This window comes from Elgaria multicarinata, chromosome 13 (assembly GCF_023053635.1).
Source record: "Elgaria multicarinata webbii isolate HBS135686 ecotype San Diego chromosome 13, rElgMul1.1.pri, whole genome shotgun sequence".
In the NCBI taxonomy this organism is placed as follows: domain Eukaryota; kingdom Metazoa; phylum Chordata; class Lepidosauria; order Squamata; family Anguidae; genus Elgaria; species Elgaria multicarinata.
Window position 1 is genome coordinate 19137455 of NC_086183.1, and position 21572 is coordinate 19159026.

The window sequence follows — 21572 nt, forward strand, 5'->3', positions numbered from 1 at the left end:
CTAAATGGCACCACCAGCATTTCCTGGCTCTGGAGATCAGTTCTTGGGCATGTTTGTCCTAGATGGTTCTGAAACCATCTTCCAGAGAGAAAACTAGGAAGTTGGCTTATACCAGGTGAGGCTATCCCGGTTTTGTCTATTCTAAGCAGCAGTGGTTCTCTGCTACCTGATCCTTCTTTAACTGGAGATGTTGGGGAAATGAATCTTGGACTTTTTGCCAGCAAAACGTGCTCTACCACTGAGTTATGGACCTTCCCAATAATACCGATGATGCTATGATAGGAACATGGGATGCTTCCCAGACCATGCACCCATCTAGGCAACTGTTTACTTGGCTGGCAGCAGTATCTCCAGGTAGGGCAAGGAAAGACCCCTGCCATTATCCCTGGAGAAAAACTCCCATCATTCTTGGCCATTGGACATGTTGGTGGACGTTGGGAATCCATCAACCTCTGGAAGACTAGAGGTTCCTCACTCCTGAGTTAGACAATATTTAAATTGGATGGACCAATGGCCTGACTCACTATAAGACAACTTCCTAAGACAAGTCCTTGTTAGAAGGAGATGGTGACCCCAATATCAGAGGCATGAAGTGGTATATTCAGGTGGCAAGTACTAGGGATGTATGGATTTTTTGCAGATTGTTGGGTGCCTTTCATTGGCAGAATTGGATTTTTTTTCCAATTTCCCAAATTTGTGCAAATTTGCCTTTGCGCAAATTTAGACTTGCAAAAATATGCAAATCTCCCCCAAATGTGCATTTCATGTTTTAGCCTATGGGGGAAAATGCACATTTTCAGCTGGTGCTTTTGTATTTTACATATTTTTCTAAGACTCAATTTGCATAAAATTCCAGAAAGAGAAAGAAAAAAAACCTGTCTACAAGTCTGTGAAATCCAGGCAAATCACCTGCTATCCTCATGAGTCATAGATTGGGATGATCTGCATATTCAAACATGAATCTAGATTTGAGTTACAGCAGATCAGGAATTCTATCATGTAGACAAACCCCCCCCCCCAATTTTTGTTGTTGCTATTGTTAAATAATTGCGAAGGAGAGATCCTTGCTGATCTATTGCAAATGATCCAGCAATGTATCAGAAGATTGTGTTCTGCCTTTTGTCTCAGTGCTACAAGAATCTTCATATTAAAAAAGTTTGTGTTAAAGGAAGTGTTAAGTAGCATTCTAAAGCCTGAATCTTCTACATCAGGGGTAGGGAACTTAATGTCCTCCACATGTTTTGGACTGCAACTCCCATAATCCCTGACCATTTGCCATGCTGGCAGGGGCTTGTGGGAATTGTGGACTCCAAAAATCAGGCGGGTACATTCGGTTGCCTTTCCCAGTTCAATATGTTAATAAAATTGAGATGATTTGACCACACTGTCTGAAGTTGGCATGGCATTTTTAGGTTTTCAGCACCACATGTTGGCTGCATTTCAGACAGTTGAATCAAGGAATGACAGAGATAGCAGAGTTTAAAAATGGTCCGTTATTCAAATTTCTCCCAGTATATATATAGAGAACATATTAGAATGTGCACACCTTTTCAGCCAGCCGATACATGATGCCCAAGAGAGGCATTGATGCTGCTCCAACCATGACAAGTTCATTGTGTAATTGATGAAGTACCCAGCTGATGTTTTCCATAACTGGTTTTCATATTACACACACTTGCTTTCTAAAGAAGGGGTGAGCAGAAGGTAGATCTCCAGATGTTTTGGACTTCAACTCCCAGAAGCTCTGCAACATGACCAATGGTCAGGAATGTTGGAAGTTCATGTCCACAACATCTGGAGATCTTTCTGCACAGCCCTGATCTGGAGTCCTTGGGTTGGATGCAGCTTTAGTCATACTTAAGAGTAGATCCAGTTAAATCAATGGGACTTCAGCTAGTCATGACTCATGTAAACCTCATTGATTTCAATGAACCTACTCTACTTATGACTAAGTCTGGATCCATCCCTATATCTGCTGTTGAAAATTGGATCATTACACAGGAATGCCCTGGAATAGTCTTCTGATTATCCCAAGCAACCAGAGACCACAGTCCAGCTTTCTCCATTACTCACTGTAGCCAGAATGCTAAGCCTGATGAAATAGCATTCCTTCCAAAGCGTTCAGTTTCTCTTTTCAAAGCATCAGGTATGCCACTGGAGTGCAACATGTAAAATGGAACAATCCTATGTTCTCTTGGTGTGCTTCTTCAGGCCGGTTCACACACACTCATAACCTTCTTAGATTAATAGAGCTTTATATGCTATCTAGTCCAAGCCCCTGCTCAATGCAGGAAATCCTAAGCTAAAGATTGTAAGGAAATCCTAAACTAAGAGCATGATCCTGTGCATGTTTCAGAGAAAAAAGTCATACAACTGCCAGCATTCCCCAGCCAGCCATAGGACTGCATCTTAAATCCATCAGCTGGAAAGACCTCCAGTGAGGGACAGTCTCCGTTTCCTGGTAACTAGTTCCGTTGTTGAACCCTTCTTACCATTAAGATGTTTCTCCTAACTTTCAACCCAAATCTACCCTCCTGCAACTTAAGCCCATTAGATCAGAGGTGGAAAACCTTTTTCGGCCTGATTGCCAAATTTAATTTTGAAGAAGATCCTGGGGAGCGCATTCCAGTGATGGGTGGGGCCAAAATACTAAACAACAACACCAGCATATTGTAGCTTCCTGCTCTTCCTGCCAGTAATTAAGCCTCCCACTTTTTAGAATGGGGAGGAAACTGCATGAAAGCACCCATTGAGCAGTGGTCTGGAGAGAAGGGGTGAGGCCATCCAGATGTTTAGGCCTACAGTTCCCATCAGCCCTAGTGAACATTGCCAATGGTGAGGGACAACAGAAGTTGGAGTCCAACAACTGGAGAGCCACAAGTTGTTCCCCACCCCAGCAGAAAAAAAAAGCATAGCCTCCCTCCCAGAGAGCTTCAGCTATTGGGCGGTATAGAAATGCAATAAATAAATAAATAAATAAATAAAGGAGGGGTGGCCATCCAACAGTTTACCCATGCCATATACTTAGAGGGCTGGATTTGGCTTCAAGGAAGGCCAGATTTGGCACATGGGACTGAGGTTCTCCACCTCGACATTAGAACCAGCCCAACCCTGTGTCAGTAGAAGTCTTTGCTCTGTCCTATGTGTGGGCAGCCCTATTTGAACAGCACTATCATGTTCCCCCCTGCTTCCTCCTCCCCGTCCATGCCAATCTTCCCATCTCTAGCAAAAGCATCTTCTGTTCCTCCAAACTTTCCACGTATGACTTGTTTTCCATACGTCTGGTGACCACCTTCATTGTCCTCTTCTGAACCTCTTCTGATCTGCGTACAGGCTCTGCATCAAGCGACTGAGCCATCGCGGATGAATTGCGACAGATAGAACTTTCGCATTACATGATGTCAACTCAGGCGCGAGGCTTTTCAGGGGAGATAGTTCACGCTTCTGGTTGAGAGTTCTCAAATGTTGACGAATCAAAGTGGCAAAAGATGAAGTGGTGTCCAGGTAAGCGTGACTCAGCCCTTGGAGCCAATTTAAGCATCGAAGAGGCCAGGCAGCATTTGCTTCTACTGATCTTGTGTACCAGGGACAGTCCATATTTTCTGGTACCTGTTCCTGATGAAGCATTGTCCCTATTTTGCCTTCTGGGGAGATGTTGGGGTGCCTTTCATTCTTTAAAATATTATTTGTTTGTTACATTCATACCCCATCTTTCCTCCAAGGACCCCTCTCCTCTCATCCTCAAAACATCCCTGTAAGGGAGTTTAGGCTGAGAGACAGCGCCTGGCCGAAAGTCATCCAGTGAGCTTCATGACCAAGTGGGGACTTGAACCCAGATCTCCCAAGTCCTAGTCCAACGTTCTAACCTCTACATCACACTGGCTCTCATGTGTACTAGCATCCTTCAGAGTTCAGCACCTCTGTCAGATCTCTAAAAATTGAAATATCTGAAGGGAGATTTTGTTCAGTTCTGTTCAGTCCCACCCCCCAACCCCAACCTGAAGTTCGTTCCATCCCATTTTCTGCATCAGTTTGCCCTTCCCCCACTAAATATCCACATGAAAATCCATATGTATGTTCATACTCATTTTTCCTAATATACATATTTTTGTACACTTTCCAAATATACACATTTTTTCCAAAGCAATTTCTCTACTATAATGTGCTTTTGTGCACCCATTCCCCTAATAAGTGCGCTTTCATGTGCTGTTTCCTTCAATACATGTATTTTGTGCATCCTTTCCCCCGCATTGAATTTATTTTTGGGTGCATCTTTAGAATTTGTGGCCTGCATTGCAAAATTCAGAAAAGTGTGAATATCGCCATATAACTTGTATTCCAGTTTTTGTGTAGCTTCAGGAAATGCAAATGTGATAAGTTGGCATTCAAATGTGAAGCCACCAAATTTCTCACCCATCCTAGGCAGGACAGAGAATAGCAGTGACGGACCAAACTTTGACAGGGCAAAAGTTCAGCCTGAATTTGGGGAGCGGCTTCAGCAGTAAAAGGGATTGCCTTACTCCCTTTTGCATTTTTTGGGTGTGGGAGGACAAACTCACCAGCACTTCTTGCAATGCCTTACTGCTGCCATCTTTCATTCTAAAATTTTGGGCAGAAGTAGGGCAAAGGCTTTGTTTGGGCAGAAGTAGGGCGCAGGTGGGAAGGTTTGTGAAATGTAGGGTCCTGGTACAATCCAGAGAGTGGATCTGGTGGTTAGATCATGTGAGCTTAAATGTGGTTGGGCAATTGGATTGTGATGAGTTACCAAGAAAGACTGTGTGTGTGTGTGTGTGTGTGTGTGTGTGTGAGTGAGAGAGAGAGAGAGAGAGAGAGAGAGAGAGAGAGAGAGAGAGAGAGAGAGAGAGATTGGATTAAAATAAGAACATGTTTGGTGCAGTTGCCTATTTATATAAACTCTGAAAAATGACACGGACTTCGTGTCGAAATGATTCTACCACCATCCCAACTTCTGCTCTGATGCAAGAACCACTCTCAGCATTCACCTGAACTTTCCAACCTCCTGTTCCAAAGAAGCACCTGGTCATAAATACCTGCCCTCCCACCCCACCCCAAAGCCAATGTCTGAGCTCACTGCAACCAAAGCACCTAGGAGGACACCTGCCTGCTCCAAATATGTCCAGGAAAGCGCCAACGCCTGTCTACCACCAGACACGCAAGCCCAAACTTGCCACGCCGATCTCACCGTCCAGACTCGTGATGCCACCGTGCGATTTCGGAGGAAGCAACTAGAAGAGGAAAGGGATACCTGCTCTTCCTTGCCCTTGCAGAGGTGTCGGTTGGACTCCCGTCTCACCACCACCACCATCATCTCCCCCAATTGGAATTTCAATCCTTTTACTGGGAGGGGGGTGTTGTATTTGCAACACAGGTATAAGCTCCTGGTAATGCTCACACATGGCCGCAGAGATGGAAGCAGCAAGAGAGCAAAAGGTTGCCTTTGCCAAAGTTTGGACGCCTTGCATTGCACACCCGTGCTTTCCTATGGAAGCCAAGTGCATCTGTTTCTCTGTCTCTGTCTCATCTCTTTTGTTCTTTAATCTCCATGGAGCATCCACGGACTACCTGGATGGTTTAGGAATGCATCGATTCCTTTCTGCATTACACCGACTTGAAGCATCCCCAATAGCAGCACCCAGAATAGCCACCTGTAACGTTTCCCCTCCTCCCCTCATCCCCCTCCCTCCTTCCCTCTCTCCTTTCTCCACACACATACAAAAAATCCAAGCCCCTCCATATCAAGGGCAGGGAGCGCAGGCTGACACACTTACCAGCTGAACCGTGGGGAAATGGAGAGGGCTGATCTCCAAGGGGGTGGGTCTCTGGGAGGAAGAGAGCAAGGAAATGGGGCTTCACGGTGCCCAGACAGTCTCCACCACTATGGTCTCCCTCTCCTAAAGCATTCCCCTCTCCTTGGCTGAACCGATCTCAGGATGCTCTGGGTATCAGCCGACTGTTAGTTGCCTGCCTGATACGCCTGCCGGATCTACCAAACGCTTGGAATTGGGGGGGTGGGGGGAGAAGGGCAGCCGTTGCAGCTTTCACCCCGGCTAACAGGGCCTAGCACTGGGCCATTTCCTTTTTCTTCCACGCTGCATAGAAAGAGGAAAGCAAGCTCCTGCCTCTCTTGAAGGCTCTGTCTCCATCCCATTTTTCACTCCCCGTGCCTCCCTCCTCCCCTGCCTCCCTGCTGGCACAAGACTTGGTACCTGCCTTTTTACACATGGCTGTTCTCAGCTGCCAGGGTTGTGGATTAAGCTTTTTTGGCAGTTCTCCTTGATGCAATGGCAGCAGCTTTTTCTTTTTATCATCCCTTTGGCTGTGTGCTGTTTGCTGCTTTCCCTGTCTCTCCTCCGCCATCCCTTTTCCCTCCTGGAATCCCCAAGCAACAGGTCTCTCTCTCTCTCTCTCTCTCTCTCTCTCTCTCTCTCTCTCTCTCTCTCTCTCTCTCTCTCTCTCACTCACACACACACACACACACTTTCTGGTTATTTTCACAGAAAAGCCAGATATCAACTACTGGGCACGCCCCCCCACCCCCCCCGCTCTAAACTGCTGTACAGTGAATGCAACTAGAAATGAATATGTCCCTAGCCTTTCCCATGCTGGTACCTTCCAGATGTGCTGGAACTGCCATTATCTCTTGGAGGGGACCAAGTTGGGGACATCTGATCTATGGTTTTTGATTAAAAGTAGAACTGGCTGGTGTGTTGGTTGTTTTTATGGGCTGTTATTATGTGCATCTATCTATCTATCTATCTATCTATCTATCTATCTATCTATCTATCTATCATCTATCTATTCATCCATCCATCCATCCATCCATCCATCCATCCATCCATCCATCCAATGCTTCTATCGAGGTCATCTATCCAGAGTGCCTGTCTGTCTGTCTATCCAAGAACATCTATCCAGACTCAAGTCCGTCTATCTATCTATCTATCTATCTATCTATCTATCTATCTATCTATCCATCCATCTTCTATCTATCTATCTATCTATCTATCTATCTATCTATCTATCTATGCATCCAGACTCAGATCCAGGGAAGATTGACTGGAACTTACTGGTAAAATATCTCTTTTGACTAGCTGCTTGTCTCTGTTCACCATCTCTAGCAACCTGGCTGTCTTAACATCTTTGTCCTGGAACCTGCTCTTTTCCCTGCTGGGCAGTACAGACATCTGAAACTTTTTAAGGGACCCATCTCTGCCATCTACCTGTAACATGGGACCTGTCATGACCCAGACATCCAGCAACAACTGTCTCAGATGGATAAGGGCCAAGTGACCGCAGGAGAACTACTCACAGATGCATGACCTCTGCTCCCTGACACCACTGTGACTTCATCCATCAACCATGGTCCTCTAAGCTCAAGACCCCTAACCAGGACCCCCAGTGACTTTTGGTCCTAATCAGGGCCCCATCAAAGGGACCATCCTTGCCTGCAAGGGCCTCATAGGCCACCGAGTCTGAAGCACAGGAGTGGACGACACATAGAATCATAGAATAATAGAGTTAGAAGGGGCCTATAAGGCTATCGAGTCCAACCCTCTGCTCAATGCAGGAATCCAAGTACGAAAAGCTGATTTACCCAGGTCAATGAATGGACAGCAGGGATGCTGGGAACACACTCACAATTAGTGTCAACCGCTATTAAAAAGTTTGGTATTCATTGATTCAGGTGGAGAAATTTTTAGTAAAACTGCTCTTAGAACAATGCGGTGTGATTCCTCCATCTCTTTGTCACACTGAATGGCCCCTGAATAAGTGTTTGTGTGGCCCTGATTTGGGTTGTGGCCACTGTACACTGGGAGGGGAAGATTAAACTTACCACAACCACCATTCAGGGGAGGCTGATGGCTCTGATATCAGTGGGGTGGTGAATCTGCTCCTGATTTCATTCCAATGAAATGAGTCACCATCCCACTGGCATTGGAGCCACCAGCCTCCACTGCTAATATTTGCTTCACCAACCCAACCACCACCACCATCACCCCGGTTAAAAAGAAAAGAAAAGAGAAAAGCCCTCCACTGATGCCAATGGAGTTCCTTTAAGAAAAGACCTTTTTTTAAAAAACGAGCAAAAAACTCAGTATATAGTCTATGTTTTAGAACACTGGATGACTCAACACATCAATATTGCTCAGTATTGAATAATATTGAGGGTTTATCTGTTGTAGCAGTTTCCAGTCATCACTTCGTTAATTGTCTGATGGTCTTTAGCTTTGGTGGTGGAACTGTGCCATCCCCCCCCCCCCCTATATTTTTATTTGTTAGTTCACACTGGCTATATATAGCATTGTCAGTGGTGGGAGTTATGACATGTATTTGTTATTTTTTAAAAAAGAAAATGAGTACATTTGAACACACACACACAAACACCCTCAGACATATGCTAATTCTCCCTTTCCCCAGTGGGATTTAATCTTGCTCCTTCACTGGAAGTTAATGGTAGTTTGATTATTGCTTTTTCATCCTGTCTTTCCTCCTCAGGAGGTCAGCATGGCATGCATAATTTCCTACTTCCGCTGTTTATCTTCACAACAAACCTGTTAGGTGGGTTAAGCTGAGAAGGTCAGAGAGAATGATTGACCCCAGATCACCAATGAGCTCATAATCGTTGAATGAGAATTTAAATCTGCATTGTCTTAGGCCACAGCTAGACCAAAGGTTTATCCTGGGATCATCCAGGGTTCACCCCTGCCTGAGCACTGGATCCCCTGTGTGTCACCTAGATGAACAGGTTTGACCCCTGGACGATCCAGGGATAAACCTTAGGTCTAGCTATGGCCTTAGTCTATGCTCTTCTTGCTCATGGGCCCACCCTCAAGATCTATTTGATTGGTGGACTTCACTGATGCAGTGCTCCTCTGGCGGTTTTCTTATCTACTGCTCTAGCACAGAAGTGACAGCGTCCTTTTGATCCAGAGGGTTGTATAGGTGAAGGCAAAGGTTGGTGTATACAAGCTGGAGCATGTGCATCAGGCCTGATGCTTGCACTAAGACTTGGCGTGTCTTGCACTCTTTGCTGTTCCTCAGGACGTAACACTTCTTTCTGGCATGTGATGAACAGGTGCCCTCTCCATTTTGGCACTATGCTCTCCCACCGAGGATGTGTGTGGACCCACAAAACATCGCTGACTATGGCTGCAATGTCCAACATATTTTTTTAAAAAGCACCATTGGTTACCTGTTAATTTTACACTTACAAGTGTAGTTCCTCCCAAGGTGGTCAAGGTTATCCACCTAGCTTTGGGTGGTATCACAATGTGAAATTATATCTGGCTTTTTGGACTCCCTGTGCACTACCTAGTCATGATGCATTGAAGAGAGGAGAATGACAGCTTTCCGGATTTGAGGAACATAGGATACCAAAGCAGAATCCTAGTCAAAACCGAACAGTGATGACAGGGTTTCCCTGCATGGATGTGGCTGCATCCCAGGTGGAATGTAGGGGTTATTGCTTCTCAGTGTGCCTACATAGGTTAAGTCTTTGATTATCAATGCTTCAGCAAGTTCAGTACTTGTGAAGAAATTGCCCCACACCACATTTCTCCCAGTGTGGCAATAGAGTTCTATCAGTTTCATAATCACGTTGAACCCAAGATGAATTTCCCATTGTGCTCCAGGCTGCTTGCCCAGGTTCACATCTCCCCTGAGAGGATAAGATGTCCCAGTATGCCACCACACCTTTACACCATAGTTCCTTGGTTTACTTAGCATGTATGGGCATCGCTCCCTAAACTCCACGGCTGCTCATCAACAGTGAGATCTATCCGTGGTGTATACCACTTGGGTAGCCTCTCCACAAAGAAGGTCCAGATTCCCCCAAAGTCAGTGACTTTGCCAATAGCTTTGCAAGTCTCTCTTGTTGCCTTATTATCAAACTTCGCAAACCTTGCGATGTTACAACCTTCTCCACTGGAGATGGAACTTCCCCCTCAGCAGATCACAATCAGCATAACAATGGATTGTAGGTTTCAGTTTCTTTGTGCTTGGGTGAGGGATGGGTTTACTCCTCTTCCTGGCACCCAAAACAGTCTAAGATCACCTGTGGTTTAATCAGAAGGGCATGGGACATTTTGGGGCACAAAACGTGTCCCATGCCCTTTAGATTAAGCGCAACCTCCAGTATCACAGGCAATAAGCTTGCATACACCAGTTGTTGGGGAATATGGGTGGGAGGGTGCTGTTTGTGGTTCCCTGGTCGACAGTTGGTTGGCCACTGTGTGAACAGAGTGCTGGACTAGATGGAAAACATTGAGGGATTTGAAATAAGAGCACAGTAGAAGGCAGAAAACGGACCCAGGAGAATGCCCGCCTTCCCTAAAGTTGGTCCTTCTCCATCTCCTGCATGGCATCCTTTCCTCCCCCACCCGCCATGGTGGCCCAGAAGGAGGATGTTCCAGTGCTGATCCGCACACACACACTCCCCCCAAACAGCCAGCCTGCTGAGCGAATTCTGCTTAGCTGCTGGGACTATATTTAGATCCCTGTGAAAGGGGTTAGCGAGTTGCCTGGAGCCAACAGAGCATCTAAGGAGGATGTCAGTGTAACAGCAGTCAGGGATAAATAAAATAAAATAACCGAGAGCTTTAAGTAAATCCTTTGGACTGAGCTGGGCGCTGGTGGTGGCAGCAGCAGCAGGGTGTGTGTGTGTGTGTGGCATGGCATGCACAGTGAAAGCAGACTCGGATTCCAGCTCGGCCTGGAAGTGTGGTGTGCCTGTGAGTTGGCATCTCCTCTCTACTGGAGGAGAGGCTGAAGGGCCATCCAGATTCGTGGCTGGGTTATGGCGAAGGAGAGCTGCAGGCCTGCAGCCATTTCCCCTTCCTATTACCCTGCAGTTTGCACAGTCACGGTCTGAAAAGCAGGTCCATCCTCTCCCATATCCGTAGCCTCCATCCTTGGCGTCCCCAGGGAAGAACTTCGGGGCAGAGGTCTAGGGCCCTTCTCTGCAGAAGGAGCAGGGCAGGGCTGGCTACTACATTTTGAAGCATATAAAGTAATGCTCTGTAAAGGAAGAGAGGTGCCAGACCATTAACCCTCATCCTGTATTATGAGGGACTTTGTTTCCCCTAGATCACATTTTGTTATTTAATTTACACATACGTAGACCTACAATCTAGTCCTTCTAGGATATTGTCAGCTCTACGTTAGTAAACAATATCCACAAATTACACCCACCTGCCTTTTACAGTTTTCTTTCTATAAACCAAAATATGCCTTGGCCATAAAATATCCCACAGTCAATGGATTTTTTGCCATTTGCTTTTGGCACCCTAGACAATGTAGCATATTAAGAACATAAGAACCAAAGAAGAGCCCTGCTGGATCAGACCAAGGGTCCATCGAGTCCAGCACTCTGTTCACTCAGAGGCCAACCAGCTGTCCACCAGGAACCCATAAGCAGGACATGGTGCAACAGCACCCTACTGCCCACGTTCCCCAGCAACTGGTGTATATGCAACTCTGATACTGGACGTAGCACAAAGCCATCAGGACTAGTAGCCATTGATAGCCTTCTCCTCCAGGAATTTATCCAGCCCCCTTTTAAAGCCATCCAAATTGGTGGCCATCATGACATCTTGTGGTAATGAATTCCAGAGTTTAACTCTGTGCTGTGTCCTTCCTTTTATTTGTCCTGAATCTCCCACCCGTCAGCTTCATGGGATGACCCCATTAGGTTCTAGTATTATGAGAGAGGGAGAAAAATGTCTCCCGATCCACATTCTTCACACCATGCATGATTTTGTACACTTTTATCATGTCTCCTTTTTTCCAAGCTGAACAGTCCCAGCTGTTGCAACACTTTGGGTAACCAAGATCCCTGTTCCGATCCTCAAAACAAATTCTTGTGCTCAGAATTCTTGAATTCTAGAGGTGTGTTTTGCACCTGGCTCTGGTTGGGGATCTCAGGGTTCTGGTAAAAAAACCAAAGTGCACCCTGCACGCCTGAAAGTCTGCCCATCACTGATGTTGATGTGTGTGTATCTGTGTATGCACTCAGCGCTCAACACCTGTGAGCCAAATTACACAGCAACAGGGCTCATGCCAAACTAAACATCAGCAGAGCTTGGCACTCACGTTTCCACTATAAAGAAGGTTCAGAAGGGGACAAATTATACCCCCTCCGAGTAGGATGACCCTATGAAAAGGAGGACAGGTATCTTTAACAGTTGTAAAAAGAAGGGAATTTCAGCAGGTGTCATTTGCATGCATGCAGCACCTGGTGAAATTCTCTCTTCAGCACAACAGTTAACGTTGCAGGAGGTGTGCCCTCTTGACCAGATCCAAAAGAGGGCAAGGCTCCTGCAGCTTTAACTGTTGTGATGAAGATGGAATTTCACCAGGTTCTGCATGCATGCAAATGACACCTACTAAATTTCCCTTTTCTATACAACCGTTAAAGATACAGGAGCCCTGTCCTCCTTTTCATATGGTCACCCTACTTAACCTAGCTCCTTGGAAAGTCTCCTAGACCAGTGGTCTTCAACTGGTGGGTCGCGACCCAAAAGTGGGTCGTAAGATCAGATCCCTTTTCATAGGGTCACCCTAAACCCCTCCCCAATTCCTGTGCCCGGGCTGCTTTACTCTGCTTTGTAAGTCGCTCCGGGAGCCTTTTTGGCTGAGATGTGGGATAAAAATACTCTCAATGTAAGTCCAGATAATAATGACGTCACCCCACCCTGCTGGGTGGGATCTGCCGCCGCCGCCTCTCTCTCATCAGGGGGCTGCTCTCTCCAGACTGTACGCCCAAGCGCCCACCCCACGAGATGCGATCCAGGGCTGCGATCCTACGCCTCGCTCTCATACACCTGCAAGGCCAGCGCGCCTTGCTCCGCTCACCTTCCTCCCTCGCCCCGCCCCGCGCGCCAGGTGCACTTGATTACGCCCAGCCAGCTGGGAGAGGGGGGCGTGGCCAGGCGAGGCTTTTCCCGAGCGCGGGCGGAAAGAGCCGAAGCGCTGGAGGAGGCGAAACGCGCCGAGGAAGCCCGAGCGGCTTCGGCAGGTAGAGCCCAGAACGCGAGCGGAGCCGAAGCGGTCAACTTTCTGCTTTTCTCCTGCGCCCGGCGGAGTTTCGACCGGGGAGGCGGAGGTCTTTGTGCCCACCATGGGAGCGTGCCTGGGGGTCTGCTCTTTGCTGAGCTGCGTGAGTGTATCCATGGTCGCGGTGTTTAATTTCCGAGGGAAGGAATAGGTGCCGGGGCTCTTCCCGATCCTACTTGGGTTGGGCTCCGGCGATTTCGGGACTGATTTTGCTAGTAGGGCTGAGCCATAGTTTGGGGGGAGAAGGAGGGTGCGGTGGGGTGGGTGGGTGGGGGGGGAACGGTTCGGGGGCTAACCACAGCACCGTACTCTCCGTGTTGACTCAGAAGAAAGTCCCATATTGTTCTGAGTAGTGGTTGCAATCCGATATCCCTTACCGAGAAGTGAATCCCATCGGAACCCATGGGGCTTACTTCTGAGGAGGCGTGCTTGTTTAGCGACTCAAAACTTTACGGTCTGTCTTTATCTCCCCCCACCCCCCTCCCCGGACCCGTTTTAAATTTCTCTCTCCTCCTGCTTTTCCTGCTTCTCTTCCCCTGCCCCCAAAGATGCCCCTGCCCCCTAATTGTTGTGTCGAATAGGGCACTCAACAGGTGGAGTTGGCATGACAAACTGCTCCCATCTCCAATTTGATTTGTGGGTGATGTCTTTTCTGGGAAACGGGACCCCGCCTCCCTCACAAACTGTCTGGTTTCCTTGTTAGTTCCTCTTATAAAACGTGGAGCCAGAAGATCTAGTTTATCTTGCTCCATTGGTCATCGGAGAATGAATCGGGACCCGCAAGGCAGTTGTGGTTTGAACTTGGGGAGGGGGCTGCCCTCTTCTTATAACCACTGTTTCCTTTTTGGGTTCCTTTTTAAAGAGAAGGATGCATACATACATACACACACAACATGTGATCTGATGCAAAGGAGGCTCAAATTCCACTTCCTTTATCTTCCACAGTGGTATATATTTTACAATAGTCTTCAGTTGTTTCAGACCTGGAGTGGGGAAGACACACCTTTATTTATTATCAGCACTAGTAGCAATTTGTGCACCACTTACTATAATAACATCTCTAGTCTTTAATCCAAATATGCCCTTGGGGACTCACTGCTTCATGTTCTTATCATGTATTTGTATGATGGTAGAACTGTGTTTGCAACATATCCTGGATCAGGCTGTGACTCAGCACTACGTCCTTGTCAACTAGCGGAAAACCCAATGTGAAGAACTGCTGTGGCCCTCCAGGTGTTCTTGAGCTCCAGTTTCCATCAACCCTAGGCAATGGTTAGGGATGATGTAGTCCAACATCTGGAGGGCCACAAATGCCCCCTACACTTGGTGTAAAACGTTGATATATAGGTGGGTGTGGTGTTTTCACCTCTGTGCAACAAGCAGAACCTGCAAAAAAACTGTACTTTTTTGTAACCATTATAAATACTTTCCCCCACCCGCTCTAATGCCCTAAATTGTAGGGGCTTAAAGAGAGCAGGAGGCAAATGGGCATGCATGATAAAGGCTTTGTTCAGAAGACAACTGAAACCACAGTGGTTAAGGCTTTTTTCTTTTAAAAAAGCCTTAACTGTGGTTTCAGGTGTCTTCTGAACAGGGCAAAAATATTTGAAATCCCATGTTTGAAAGGTTGATGATTGCTCCTTTGCTCCTTGTAACCTTCACAAATTGAAGGTTTCCCTTCCCCTATTCCACAATCTAGCAAGAGCCGTCAAACATTGTCATAATTATATCTAGTAAATGTGGCTTGCGTGCAGATGTTGCTGTTTTGTGCCACCAACGCCCTGGAAGGCAAAAATGTGCGGGGGGGGGGAAGGGTTGGAACTGGAAAGGAGAGATGGTGTGCAATATAATATTATGACAGGATTGGTTGTGTGGGTTTGCATACCTAGAGTGCAAATCTGTAAATGGAAGTAAGCCTTGCTGAATTCAGAGGGACTTTCTTCTGAGTAAATCTATCTCTATTTCGGAAGCATGCAACTGGTAGATAAATGTTCCAAAGCTTTCAGAAAAAGTTGATGTCCCCAATTTGGAGAACTTTCAACTGTTGCTGGGAATCTGACCTTGTTAAAATTTAAATCTAGAGACTTTATTGGTTCTAATGAGAGTAATTGTATTGTGAAACCTTTGAGGTTTATGTAGTTCTTGAGATATGCACAGAAATGTAATACGAAGAAGGTAGTTACTAGCTTTTGATTCTGGATTGTAAATTCCTTGAGAGCAGAGCCCTGCTTATTTAACTCTGTAAGGCCCCATGAACTCTGATAGCAGGAGGGGGGTGGTGTTAGTAGTAATAATAGAAGCAGCACTAGTAGGAACAAGTTGCTCATTAGGAAGTACTGGTTCTTGTAGAACCAGTTCCAAACTTATTAATATAAATGGAAAGTCATGCTGGTGATACCAGCATAATGGGAGTATAGGACTACTGTGCCCAAGACCACTTCTTATCCCACATTTATGGGTGAATGTGGTAAGTGTGTGGCTAATAAGTGTTTGGTAATCTTTTGTCAAACCCAAATGCAGAAATATCTGGAAGGCCCCAGGTTTAGGAAGGCTGATTTTGTAGGACTGCAGCTGTGAAGCCTGATTCGATGTGTGTCTACTCAAAAATAAGTCCTGCTAGGTTGTGTGGACTTTTCTCCTGTGTGAGTAGCATCACAGCCTTAGTTGTGCGATACATGACAGAGTAGTTTGGAAATGCAGAGGAGCTTGTGAGGTTTCAGTAATGAACAACTGCACTGTGACGCTGAACGGCTGAACAAATAAGGGCGTGTACGTTGTCTATTTCCCTGAGTTAGTCACATGGAGAATTGCACAATATTGTTCATACACAAGACAGCAACAGCGCTTAATGAAAGGGTCTACCAGTGAGGACAAGAGAGATGGGGAGAATGATGCAATGGTGTGTGTCATATAGATTGAGGAAGCTCTAGGTGAAATGAAAATGGATGGTCTGGGGGAAATGAACTTTGCCAGCAGGAATAACTTCCTCACTATTGTTGCAATAGATACTTCGGGGTTGGGTCATAGCAAAAAGAACCGGGAGAATATCACAACTGGGAGAAAGCTTTCAAGAGCAAAGGCATCGTTGTCAAATATAATCCTGTGCATTTAGTCCTTGATTTGGTTGGAATTAGGGATGTCCGTCTTTTGTTGAGTCTGTTCCGTCCACGTTTTGCAGATCGTCAGACCTCTTTCCTTCTGTCGTCCGCTCATGGATGGGACTGGATTTTTTTAAAACTAGACGTTCGTTCTATTTGTGAACTCGTGCAAATGTAGTAAGCCACATTAGCGCAAAGGCAAATCTCCCCTCCAAAACCGACACCCACCCCCCCGCCAAGTCTACGGAATCTGTGTGACTCGGAAAAGCCAGCCCAATGTGAATTCTGCAGGTCGGATTCATAGAAATCCAAACATTTGAATCCGTTGCAGATTTCTCCAGCAGCCTTCATTCTAATACAATAATAATAATGCAAATGTATATTCCAATTAACCAAAACATATAAAACACAACAGTATAATCTATCTATCTATCAATAAGTACACATTAGATAAACCACTAAACCAAAATTAAAGTAATTCACAACCAGTCAATTAAAGCAGCCAAACAATTTAAAACCTAAAAATAAACTAATTGTTCCTCACTACATACACCAACACCTAGGCTCCAACTTGAATGCAGTTGGAGCCATGTGTATGTATTTGTATATTTTCTCGACGAGCCCAAGGTGACAAACTAAGTTAAAACAGTAGTTTAAAGTGCAGTCCTGTGTATGTTTAGACTGGGGGGGGGGAAACTACAATTCCCAGCATTCCTCAGCCACCTGGAGTTGGAGTTGGACTTTTTTCTGTCTATACATGCATAGAATTACACCCTTACTCATTAAAAAACAAATAAACAAAAAACACCTCTCAACACAGCAGTTTGAGAACAACAATAGTAGCATGGCCATGACATGAAAACTGCAGAGGAAAAAAGATAAAAATTACAAAAAGAATTATAAAAATAATTTAACGTTCTTGATTTTTTGATCTCACCCAAAAACCAGAATTAGATTTCCACTAGGGGTTACTGATCCATATAGGCAAAGGCTCCTTCATTTGATGGGTGGTGGACTTTTGCTTTTGACAACGAATAATGGTCGTTTCACGCCTAATGTTTTGAACCTGATTTGCAAAGGACGGATTTGCAAGCAGTGCTAAACTCTGGGTCAGCATTAGGAGGATGAACTGCAGCAAGCCTCAAGCTCATAGCTTTGAGGAAGAGATCGGATGCTTCTGCCTCTGTTTAAGATTAAGGCCAATTTAGCATGCATTGGTCAAACTTCATTCTGTTTAGTGAAAACAAGCCAGTTTCTTATACTCTGGGGTTGAAACTTGCCTATGGTTTGTTGCTTCGACAAACCGTGGTCAAGATTAACCACAGGTTTGGACAACCCAGCAAGTTGCAATGATTCTAAACCAGATGTGAGAGCTTCTGAATTCCTCCTCATTCCAGTACTGGGGGCAGTGGGAGGGAGAGCTACACATGAGTGCAGACTCACCTAGGCTTGTTCGTGCAATAACAGGATGTCTAAAATAGCCTAAAGGGGTACCCAAGATTAAATGGGAAAATGCATAGTACAGTGGTGTTGGGTTCCGTATAATGTATATATGTTCTCTCTCTTTTAAATAGCCAGGTTTCCCCAAAATAAACATGGAAATAAGGGAGGGGTGTGTGTTTCCTGATCACTGCTTTTATGGGCAAATCAGTCAGCTTTGCTTGCTACCCCCCCCTTTTTTAAACCATGTTCTTTTCATCCCGCATATCAGGGATGGGATCTGTGTGGCCCTTTAGATGCTGATGGACTGCAACTCCCATCAGCCATAGCCTACATAGACATTAGTGAAGCATGATGGGAGTTGCAGTCCAAGAACATTTGGAGGGCCGCACCTTCCCCATCCCTGCTATAAATGAAGGGGTTTGCGAATTTTGGGAAATAGTTATCAAAAGCCAAACAAGATGAACTTCTCATCAATCTGTGCTGGCAAAATTCAATAGGTACAGCTGTTCCCAGCATGGAGAGGACTGCATTGTATCTGCCTACTGAGGTCTATGCAGCAGAGCGGAATGCCTTACCTGGGCTGTACCATTTCCTTAAACTGCAGCTTGGAATCATTGGGTAGTACCCAACTGTGTCATTCCTCTGGCATAAATGAAGTTGCGCTGGCAGAAACTAGATTCCAGAAAAAACAACTAAAGTTATGTTTGCACAAGCTTCATGCACAAGCACTTGCACAATTGAAGGATTCCACAGAGGCCTGCTAGTGTTATTTGAGTTTGCGGAATGACACCATTATACTGCCCTGTATGTTTCAGAACATCTCTATATACAGAGTTTCCTTGGTATTGTAGCATACTCCTGTTTGTGACTAGAGCTGGTGTTTTATACCGAAACATTTCAAAATTTGTTTCTATACAGTGGTGGCCAAAATTGTGGACACTTCTTGAAATGTTCATGTTTTGCAAATTTGCATGCTTATAGAAAATGTTCTGTTTCACGAAATTCAAATGTTTATACATCAATTGAAAGAGAATTCAATACAAAAAAACAGGATGCAAATATCTGCAGTACAAAAAAAGTTTTGCTTACTTTAGTCTAAAAACTAGGGTGACCATATTTGGGAAACCAGAAAGGAGGACAACATGGCCACCCTCAAGGAGGCGTGCCCACCCCAACATGCCCAGCCCCTGAGGAGGTGTACCCATCCCGACGGGATACACATACTAATTTGGCAGCCATCTCATAAGTCAGGTAAGCAAAATAACCCTGAACCAAATCCATGAGAAGTGAAATTGAATGAGAATGGATGGGAGAAATTTTCGGCACAGCATTACTTCACAATACGTTTTTTGGCAAATTAATGTGTCATCTGGCGAGCCTTTTCTTCACCATAGTTGGTTATTTCCCAGAAATAACCAATACCAATAATTAAAGGGCTGTGTCGCCCCAGACTAAATCAGTCACCTGAACATCAGCTCCAGATGCTGAACTCCTCATAAATTGTACAAACCTGGAGATTTGAGTCAATTTAATTTTGAAAATTATTCATATTTAAAGGAGTGAGGGATGTGGGAACACTCTTGCTAGTGAAATATCATTGAAGCAGAGATGAAACATACACATCTGAAAGTAAACCTCAAATACAAGCCATTTATTTCTATGATATTAACAAACTTAAAACATAATATTGCTGTTACAAGCAGGTGAGCAGTATGAAGACATCTAATGTGAATTAGGCAAGGGGTAGATTCTGCATGGAGCAAAAACATTGAGTCTCCTTTTGCTGCTGCGGATCTGGGCCCAGGCCTGCTTAAAGGGTGATGGCAAGGAAAACTTCACAAGTTCCTTTCCCCGTTGGGCTGAGGAGGAGACAACCTGGACTTGGGTCCTCACTGGACTCTGTTTTGTCATCCCTCCCTTGGTGAAGGCCAGGGTGCCCAGATCTCCAGGGGCACTGCTGTTACTGGCCCTGCTGCATGGCTCTGGGGAAGGTACCCTTATTTCACCCAGTTTCACCCTCTCCAGCAGCCTCCATTTCTGACCGTGGATCTTTTTAAAATGTGCAGGACTCTCTCTCACGATGACTTCAGGTTATAAGTGATGGGGTGGGTCTTCCTGGGCACAGGCAGAGTGGGTGGCATCTGGCAGTTGTCCATCTGCCCTGTTTTTCTCTCCTCTGTCCTTTGCTGGGACTTTGATGTCACACTGCTCCTGAGATGTCATGATGATTGTGGGGTGGGTGAGCTCTCCCATCACTAGTTTTGATGCTGATTCCTGGGAGGGGGGCTCCATTTGCTCCGGAATCCCACCTCCATTCCCAGGAGGCCTTCTCCAGGGGAGGGCTCATGTGGCCCCTCCTGGGAAGACAGTTGGCATCCCTGTGACAGAGGCAAGGCGGAGGGCACCTGCTCGGCAGTTCCTGGTTTCTCCCAGCCTCCTCATTTCCATCACAGACTCCTGTTCCCGTTGGTGTGGCTGGTGAGATGTGAGGAGCAGAGAGCTCCTGGGGCTCTGGAGGGCTGCAAGAATAACCTGTGGAGACAGAAGCACACAGAGATAGTCTGACATGTTCCCTGGCAAGACACCTCCCAACTGATCCTGGCCTCATCTCAGAAATTCAGCTCCAAGCCTCAGAAATTCAAGCCACAGACCAAACGACCCCAAGACTTAGTGAGGCTGCCTGGCTGCTTCACTGGGGTTTTCCCCAAAAGTGCAGGCAAGAGAGGCTGTTGTGGGATGTGGGGATTTGGGTGGGGGCCCACAGTAAGAGAACGTCCAAGAGTGTCAGGCATTGGTGAACATCCTCTCTCATAGGGTAACAGCGCCTTTAAGACAGGAAAAGGAAAGGAATCTCTCGTGCAAGCACTGAGTCATTACTGACTCTTGGAGGGACGTCAGCTTTCGCCGACGTTTTCTTGGCAGGCCTTATAGCGGGGTGGTTTGCCATTGCCTTTCCCGGCCATTATTACCTTTCCCCCAGCCAGCTGGGTACTCATTTTACCGACTTCGGGAGGATGGAAGGCTGAGTCGACCCGAGCCAGCTGCCTGAAACCAGCTTCCGCTGGGATCGAACTCAGGCCGTGGGGAGAGTTTCGGCTGCAGAAACTGCTGCTTTACCGCTCTGCGCCACATGAGGCACTCAAAAAGGCAAAAAGAAGAAACGCCCACCTCTGAGAAAGTCCAGCTGAGACCACTGTCCCTGGATGTTGGTGCTTCCACCAGGGGGGTTGGCTTCAGCCTCTGGGAGGGAGACGCTCGCAAGGCTTGGTTCATCCTCTGGAGGAGACAGAGGGCTTCTCCTTCCTAGCAGGAGGCTCCTTCTTAGCAAGAGGCCGGCTGGCCCTCCAAGCCAAAGTCTTTGTCTCCGTTGCCATTGGGTCTTTGGGCCACGAGCCTGGGACATGGAAGGGAAAAAGAAAGGCAGTGTTGGGAAGGTGGAAGTATGGAATGCTCTCCCCAGAGAGGCTCGCCTTGGGGGTCACTTCATTATTGTTTTGGTGCCAGGTGAAGACCTCCTGATTTCCCCGGTTTTTTATGCTTCTGGGTTTAAATATTTGAGCACTTGATGCAGGGGATCAAATACACCACTTTTGATGATACTCAGGCATGCGGTAGGCAGCCCCTTGGGTCCTCTTTCATAACCACTGGTGGTTATGAATGAGCACATTTGGCATGGAAGTGTCTTGCAAGGTCCGGTGCCTTGCTCTGAGCCCAGTGATGAGGCTTTGCCCTGGTCAAAAATGGTTTCAGGTGAGGTGGCTGCCTATGAGCTAGCATAGGGGTTCCCCATACTAAGTCTCTAAGAGTGGGTTCCCCTCCCAGGATGTATCCGGATCAGGGCCATGAAGAGGGGTTAACAACCCCTGTCCCAGGTAATGTCTGTATCTTACCAGAAAGGTAGTGGCTGTCCAGAAGAAACCAACAACAGAGGAAATTGCAAAAAGTACTGACAGCTCTAAG

At 46.2% G+C, this 21572-nt stretch overlaps 2 protein-coding genes across 2 annotated transcripts in view; one reads left to right on the forward strand and one right to left on the reverse strand.

The window, feature by feature from the left end:
* Positions 1–21572, reverse strand: part of FABP3 (fatty acid binding protein 3) — a 414574-nt gene that overhangs the window by 28904 nt on the left and 364098 nt on the right. The gene's annotated exons all lie outside the window — the stretch shown is intronic.
* The window catches only part of SERINC2 (serine incorporator 2), a 42429-nt gene continuing 33890 nt past the window's right edge, over positions 13034–21572 (forward strand). The window contains exon 1 of the mRNA XM_063140094.1: positions 13034–13174. Within this exon, the coding sequence (XP_062996164.1) occupies positions 13136–13174 (39 nt within the window). The 5' untranslated portion in view covers positions 13034–13135. The remainder of the gene's footprint in view (positions 13175–21572) is intronic.